Source organism: Gossypium hirsutum, chromosome A09, assembly GCF_007990345.1.
Source record: "Gossypium hirsutum isolate 1008001.06 chromosome A09, Gossypium_hirsutum_v2.1, whole genome shotgun sequence".
NCBI lineage: Eukaryota > Viridiplantae > Streptophyta > Magnoliopsida > Malvales > Malvaceae > Gossypium > Gossypium hirsutum.
In genome coordinates, this window is record NC_053432.1 from 61,924,363 (window position 1) to 61,932,886 (window position 8,524).

Genomic DNA, 8,524 nt, shown 5'->3' on the forward strand with positions numbered 1-8,524 from the left:
ACAACACAATTAAGAACCACCACTGGCAAAAATAATCCAATGGTCGTTGGATACCCGACGAGCCATGCCCTACACCGCTTATTCAAATATTTCCAACCACACTATGAACCAGGAAGCTTCCAGTGTAACAAACAAGTCAATCAAAGAGATAAAGCCCCCCATGACCTCTTTGATTCAATAAAACTCCACACAACAGCTGAGAGACCACTCTCCTAACACATCTCCGAGCAGGCTAATAAGACCGGAAACGAAAACACCATTATACCTGATATAGCTAGAAGCAGAAACAAAAGGACGAACAATCTATACGACCCCATAAACGGAAACTCACCGACAAGTCTCCTGTCACTAAAATCATAAAGCTAATTCGAGAGAAATCTATAGACAAATTTGAGCACTAGCAGAGCCTAAGTCTTTCTCCGGTACAACCTTTAAAGCATGTGTTGGCATTTATTATCTCTTTCTGCCATCATTATTTATTTTGCTCCTCGCGCATTTAATTTGAGGCATGTTTGATTGTTAGATAAGTCCATAAAAAATGAGTATGAATGATATATTGCAAGCACATTTTCGATAAATATTGCTTGGAAATTTACTAGGGACAGGGAGCAAAGAGAAGAAAAGATTTGGGGAGAAAGATGGGTAACGTAAAATAATTTTTTTTTACCATGTCACGGTTTGATTAACAAGTTACAATTCAAGTACCATAACATGTTAGAGACTACTTCTGAGAAAATGGGCTAATCTAAAAATGATATATAATTTATAATTTGAGTAAGAATGAGCATTTGATCAAATTGACTCAAAAAATTTTGAGTTAGTCAAAGTTAAATAAATTCTATTTTAACAATCAAACTCAATTTGAAACTTTTTCACTATCAAGTTAATAAATCTTATTATATATACTTTATGTTGCACTTATATAGACTAATTATTTATTAGTTGAGTATTGAGTTTATTTCACTACATAAATAAAATTTATAGATAAATATTTATCAAAACGAAATAATTTTATCTTTTTTATTCAAATTTTCAAATAACTTAAATTATATGATTCATATTTGAGTTAAATCAAAATTTTTAATTTTTTTTATTCGAATTAATCCAAATAATTCGATTAACACAACCTATTTAAACAATACAATAATCTAAAAGGAAAGAGTTAAATTGATATGTTTTGAAACTTAGATTTAATAAGAGCTGCCATAACTGAGGAATGAAAGTTTATTTTAAACATTCAATCAAACTGAATGTAATTAACAAAAAAGTAAAAGTACAACACAATTTAGTAAATATCTATTTGGCCATTTCACAATTTCTCATGTTCGAAGCAAATAAAAAAAAAGGGAAAAAAAAACCGAAAGTACAGTTCATAATAAAAACAAAGATTACATTGAAACAGTGCGTGCCTTGTACATGCAGATGTATGCCATGTGCCAATCACCTAAAACCCAAAAATTTAAAAAAAAATTAAAAAGAAATAACCAAATGCGTATGTTCATGTTAATAGTATACCCAATCTATGGGACGAGTGTTAGACATGAGCATGTGCAATCTTCTAAAGTTCTTTTTTTTTTTTTTCAATGTATTTGGAGAGTCATCCCGTATTCATGTTTGAATGTGTTAAAAACACGTGTTAGCATGAATACTTTTAAGAAAAATGAAAAGTTAAGAGCAACATAACCTTGAAGTAGACATTCTGGATTTGGACACATGACCCTCCAATAAATTGAAAAAAAAAATGGAAAAATAGAACATACTGGTAGAGGACAGATGCTCGCATCCGACACTCACATCCGAACCAGAATAATGCAATTAATTATAAACAGTAATTCCATAGAAGTTCACGCTGTGATTTACCTCCTCCGGAAAGTTTAACAATGTCTTCCTCTCGCTGCGGGATAGGGTTATCATCGTCAAACTCGATCCATTTCCCTGTGATTAGCAACAATTATTAGTTAGTAAAACAATAAATACATAAATTAAATATCATAGAAATACAGTGCCAAACAAATTAATCCGGGAACTGACCGCTTTCTTGCTTAACCCACGCAACATAATGCCCTGAATCGGCACTTCGACCCTTGTGGGTCAGCACGGCAACCAAATCATAAATCCCGGTTAAACGTGTTTCCTTGTCAGAGGGAACCCCTGGAGAAAAACAGTTTGAGAAACCATTGTCAAAAGTGTTCAAGTATCTGACTTCAGAATATAGCTGCATTATCACAGAACAATTATGGTAAATAATTTTTTTACGCAAATTTTGTTATGCAATAGATTCCCTACAGCTAGAAGGAATTAGAAAATTATTACACATGGCAGCTTGATAATAATCTGATGCTATGAAACTTGTCACTGTGAAATGGGCTTTAAAAACTTAAATTTTATTCATCAGAATTCGGATATTCATTTACCAGAATTGCATTCATCGTAATTACTTGATAGAATATTATCTGGAAAATGAACTGCAAATAAGTACTCACATACTATGCAACTCAAACTCAGGCGTCAATGTTGGATACAGATGTGTCCAACACAGGTATGTTAACTTTTTTAAAGTTTCTCTATGTATTCGGAGGGTTATATCCCCATACCCCTTCCAAAATTTTGAGAGCACAGGTATTACAAAATAAACAAAAAATCAAAGCAACATAACTCGTGTAAACCAGTTCAGGACGATTGACAACAATGGACATAAAGTGGTTTTACCTTCTTGAGATGTTGTCACAGTTGATTCTCCACTTGCATTGGATGACCCCTGCATTCAAAACATTGAAAAACAGTATCAAGCACAATGACTCAGAATTGCTACCGATATCAGCACTTATTGAAAAGTCGCCTAGTCACCTCTCCATCGATCATCTTGACATCATCATCTTTTGAGCTGGAGCTTTTCCCATTAGCTTTCAGACCGAGCTTTTTACCTTCCTCATCCCTCAGGATCTAAAAGTTGCATATCAAGAAACTGTTGGTCAATGCACAGCAAACTAAAATTTAGTTAATCATCACAACAAGGTTAAAATGGCTACCTGACGAGGACCTTCCAATTGTTTGCGAAGTTCATCTGAACATAGATCATAAACATCCAACTCCAGTGGATAATCAACTTTCTGAAAAAGGGAAACATATATCATACAATGCAATTACAAACATAGTTTGATAAGCAAACAAACAAATTTTGGCATTTCTTGTGCCTTCACCAAGTCATCTCCAGCTGGTTAAATCAAAAATAGATATTTGTTTATGAAAATCATGTGGACTAAGCCGGAAAATAAAATTTGCATACCCGCAATATCTTGGCCTTTTGATTTGACTCCCTCTTCCAGAAAAAACGAACGAATTGAATAGTCAAATACCTTCATAACTCACCAGAAAAACAAGTCACCAAAAAAGTTCTTTGTTTCAAAAATATGGATGAAAACATGGAAGGTATGAAGAATCATAAAGTGCAGATGGAATCTACATCAGAGAAGTGACATGAGGAAGAAATGCCACCTTTCATTTTAGCAGACTACAGTACAATATATATATAGAGAGAGAGAGAGGGCGATAACAAAGCTATTAGCTACCTTGGTAAACCATTAATTCGGGACTCTTTCAAGTAAATTGCACTGCGCCCGAGGGCAGGAGAAGCCTTTTCCAGTTCTGATTTCAAAGCCTACATAGAGAAATATTATTAACTCATGTTAAAAATAAATGAGTTAACGATTAGGAATAGTATTCTTCATTTGGAAGCCAATGAAGCTACAGAACGATGAATCATTAATTTGTAATGAGATCTGCATGGAACAGTGGCTAGGACAAAACCCTCATGGGAGGGGGGGGGAGCAAGGTAAAAAAAATTCCAACAGCTTAGATTTGTTATTCAATATTTTAAAAAGGAAAAGAGAAGAAAGGCTTAATTAAAGCCTATTACAAGTCCAATCACAGCATCAATGTCACTGATCAAAGTAACTGCTCCAAACTCTAAGCTGTTCCGTTTGGCCACAAAGTTGACAAAACCATATCAAGAAAAAGCATCATACACAAGATGTAGATATATAGAACAGAAAAGAAGATAGCTGATATAGCTTACATGCTTTAGACCTTCATGTAAATGGTTCACTTCTTGCGAAATGTGGCATTTAAGTGAATAAACCGATTCTGTCTCAGAGGTTTCTTCACCACTCTCTTGGCAATGAATCCTAGCAATCAAACATAGGTTAGATGATACAAGAAGGGAAAGTTATCAAGAACTTTTTCAGATAAAAGAGAAGCAGAAAAATAGGAAAGGCAGCAAATAATACAATGCACTGATGAGTAATACATGAACTTGGGGCATACAAATAAATCAACCAAATATCGAGTAAATAACTTTCTCAATAGTAACATAAACCAAATAAGGAATACAGATTTGAATTTAAAAACTGCATAAAGTACATCGATGTAGGCATAAGTAGAAGGATGTTCAGGTTTTGCTTGTTTAGACTAGTTGAAATTTGAAATTCTTTATCTTTTCCCTCAGTATAAAGATGATATACTTTTACATGTATTTCTTACATGAACGGCACCAGTGGTATTTGAAATTTTGAATAGCAGCAACAATTCTTCAACAGTTATAGAACATGGCATCAGCATATATAAATTGTCTAACTAGGTAATGTCATCATCAAATTAAAAAGAAAAAAAAATGACTATCAAATCTGTAGATATCTACCTGCTTGCAAGGTCAATACCAAAAAGGTCCTTTACAGTATCTATATTTTCACTGTAGAAAGAAAAAAAAAATGACAGTGAAAGATTAGAATTATTTTTCTAAAAGAGATGTTTGCTACTAAATTAGAAAGATATATGCTAGAGAAGCATTGCAGTAGCAAAAGAACTATGCAAGGTAACACTGCTCCAAATAAAAGATCCCTAATTTTGAAGAAAAAGTTTGATAAACCAAAAGCAACAGCTTTAAACTGTTTCAGTTGTTAAGGGCACCATGGACTTGCTCAAATTTTGCCAGTAAGTATAACTCAGTATATCCAAATGACAAAGAACAAGAAACCTACCTAGAACCAGCTGATCGAAGAGACTGAGAGAGGGTGTATAAAAGTTGTGTCCAACACTCTTCAGCATCCTGTAAAAAACCCACATATCAGCATATAAACAAATCTAAGACAAAAGAGTATTGGGTACAGTTGACTAAAAAAACGAGAAAAGAAAAAAACCTGCTGCATGAAGACACCATTATGCAACTGGCCGAATTGAGGATACTTTTTACGCAACAACTGAAACCAAGATACACATAAACAATAAGTTCTCCATACCTTCCATCAAACTAAGTGCCATATAGCAACAAAAAACAGAAAAAAGAGAAATTCCTTTAATGAACTTTGAAGTACAGCGTAACAATTCTGTTGACAACAGCATAGAAAAATATTTGCATGAAGCTCTAGCAATAAATGGTAAAAAGATTAGATCACTAAGGAAAGAGAATTCAACAGAATCAGAAAAAATGGTTAAACAAGGCACAATAATACACTGTTTTCGTGGACTTTACCTTATGTGAATAAAATTACCAAAATAAAATCAGGTACACCTACAAATATGCTGCATGCAATATAAAAATATTTCACCTAAATTCTAGTAGATGCGTTTCTACCACCTAGTGATATCCTATAGCTTCAGAGATCAAAGAGAACACAGGGATTCAAAATACAAGTGACAAGGAAAAAGGGAACAAACCGTCCAAAATTGCATAGGTGCAACTGGCTTGACACTTTTATCAAGTTCACCAAATAAATCACGTGTGGCAATTGTCAACATATGAGAAGTCTGATCCACATCATTGTTTCTTCCTGAATGTGAATATCTGATCACAATTAAGACACTGCACGTTACATCTGATTCATACAAAAAACATACAAATCCAGTGCCATATTCTCACATAATGCATTGTTAGGTAAAGAAGGCACTTACTTTACTAAAGAAGACTTCAACTCTGGAACAGAATGGAGGCATTGTACTGTAGAATTCATGTAGCAGGTATTTCCCAGATTAAATAGACCAGCACTATGACCCTAAAAGTACAACAATCAAATAGGTACAATCCTCAGTTGCAAGGCTAAAGACAAGGAACAAATTATAAAGACTGAGAGTGAACCCACCATGTACTAACACAAGATGAAGGCAAAATAATATTTAACAAAAGAGCATAGTCAAGTTATTGCAACTAATCCCTAACAATCCATAAATGAGCAACAAATTGCTCTCAATAATCTCAGGTCAAACAACCGACAGTTGGGCCAGCCTGATTTGAGAATATAATAACTATCAATCTAACCATATTTTAACAAAAGAATAGGAAAATCCATCAATATTCTTTTAATATGAGGAAGAGTTACTATGCTGCCATGCTTTCCAGGAGGGCAAGCATGGTAAAGCTAAAAACAATGTTCATCTAAGTCTCGTTTGACATCTTGAATAGCTCCATACTTAACTTTAGTTCTTTAACAAGTACATGTCAACTAAAGCATGAATTCATGTTCAATGAAATCAAAGGAAAGATACCAAACAATTGAATAATGCGTAAATCACAAGTAAACTATTTGATACATGCTGGACTTATAATGAAATCAGACAGCATCCATGATACCAAGGCATACTACAATAATGCCATATTACAGTTTTTATGTAATCCCCAATGCAAGAACATATTTTTCATTTGAAAGCAAAAAAGAACATGGAATTAAATTGGCACTTACCAAAGATACCACTTGTTCTTCTTCCGGAAGATCTTCCATAAAAACAGGGCCCTTTTCTGGGGCTTTAACAACCTCATCAGCAGTTCCCATCATCATCAACTTTTGACCCTAGAAGAAACATTTTGGCACAAGGCGCAGCATTCTCATTAGAAAACTGCCATAAGTAAGAGATGAAGGGGAAATAAGGTAAATGCTATCAAGATAGCTCACCTGCTTCAGACCAACTGTTGACCAATCTGCATCATCCTACATCGTCAAAGGGTAAGCTTTAGAAATTCATGAATCACACTCAAAATAAGCATGTTAGAAAACCATGACTAGACAAATAAAGGGTAAGCAACACTAATCGCAATGCACAAAGCACTTTATAAAGCAACTCTGATAGCTATTACATAAAAAATCATCCAAGTACCTTCAACAAGCCACCTTTAACCATAATTTTCTGCCTTTCAGGAGGTACTCCAGTCAGATCGTACAACTGGCATTTGAAAACATATGGAGGCTGACTGGTATCAATTTCCACAGCCTTCAAGAGTTCCTTTTGCCATTTCACACTCACTACAAAATTCAAAGAGGATACTTAAAGAGTCCAAAATAATTATAATATAAATACAAAAGCCTTTAATATTAGGGTAAAACCAAGGGCACCATGGAACATATAACACCTCAAAATTGATTGTTGATTCATTCCCTAACTAACCACCAAGCAAACACATTTACCAAAATTAACAACACAAAGTTTTGACGTTTGAATTTAGATCAAAGTTCCAGCTATTCTGAAGTAGTGCCAATCTAATTTTCACCATACAATTTATAAAACCTACTATTTATACGGTTAAAAACTCAATCCCATGGTAAAAACTGAGTTCGTAAAGATTAGATCTTCGAATATGTTAGATGGATCAACCATCCGCCGAATTAAAGTATATTAAGTTCAATTTTTTTAATGAAATATAGACACCTTAATAATTGGTTGAATTGAATATCCAAAAACTCATTAATTTACTTCCATTATGCACACTTAACTCTAAAAATATAAATGAAGATTACACCCATCAAAATTAAACACTAAGACCACGGAAACCCAGATTAGCTTCATTCAATATCAGATAGTATAATCCAAATACACAACATAAAAACGGCCCCACACATCATAAGATGGAACAAACATGGAACAATAGAATCGAATCCCCATCCACCCACCCACCCAAGAAAACCCAGATAGAAAATCGAAAAATAAAAAATACCCATTACAAAAAAAAATACAAAATGAAGTCCATTAATAAGCTGCAACAGTTCCATTCATAAAAAAATAATAATACTAAACCAGAATTGAAAACCCTTTATAGGTAAACCTAAATGAGGCATTAACTATGAACGACAGTGCAAAAAAAATCAGCAAAGACTTAGAGCAATGAACCTGTCAACATGATTGGATTACTATTGAGGATCGACCGAGAAAGAACGAGAAATTTCGAGGGTTTTTTTTTTTTTATTTGAAGTGTTTTCTTTTAGCTTGAAGAAGGGGAAAAGTATTTTATTTCTGCGATATATTTTGTTTTTATAGAGGAGAAGTGACGTACGAACCCGGTTCTCATTGGACCGGGTTGGTGATTCGGTTTGGTTCATTCCAACGGGTCTAAGGTTTTGATTTTTTAGGTTAAACTTTGCTATTAGTCCCTGTACTTTAAGAAAGTTATGGATTTAGTCTTTATATTTTAATTTGATCAATTTTAGTCCTTATACTTTTTGAATTGGTCAAGTTTAGTCCCTATTCTTTTCAATTTTTGAAA

General features: G+C 33.8%; 1 protein-coding gene across 1 annotated transcript; it reads right to left on the reverse strand.

The window, feature by feature from the left end:
* Positions 1–1,210: 1,210 nt before the first annotated feature.
* On the reverse strand, positions 1,211–8,266 carry LOC107889097 (ubiquitin carboxyl-terminal hydrolase 6). The gene is made up of 18 exons (XM_016813417.2): positions 8,152–8,266; positions 7,144–7,289; positions 6,942–6,977; positions 6,732–6,839; positions 5,947–6,047; positions 5,713–5,839; positions 5,196–5,255; positions 5,037–5,104; positions 4,697–4,747; positions 4,076–4,184; positions 3,570–3,658; positions 3,287–3,356; positions 3,030–3,110; positions 2,848–2,943; positions 2,710–2,758; positions 2,032–2,151; positions 1,861–1,935; positions 1,211–1,444 (listed from the first exon to the last, which is right to left on the reverse strand). The coding sequence occupies exons 1-18, from the start codon at positions 8,159–8,161 to the stop codon at positions 1,389–1,391; spliced, it is 1,452 nt and encodes a 483-aa protein (XP_016668906.1). The 5' UTR covers positions 8,162–8,266; the 3' UTR covers positions 1,211–1,388.
* Positions 8,267–8,524: the final 258 nt, after the last annotated feature.

Bases quoted from the DNA above. Each gene is read 5' to 3' on its own strand.
- LOC107889097 (XM_016813417.2), bottom strand. The intron at 3,357-3,569 runs GTAGCTAATAGC...TGAGTTATGAAG, and splicing joins CGAATTAATGGTTTACCAAG to GTATTTGACTATTCAATTCG. The intron at 2,152-2,709 runs GTAAAACCACTT...GTTTTTCTCCAG, and splicing joins TGTGACAACATCTCAAGAAG to GGGTTCCCTCTGACAAGGAA.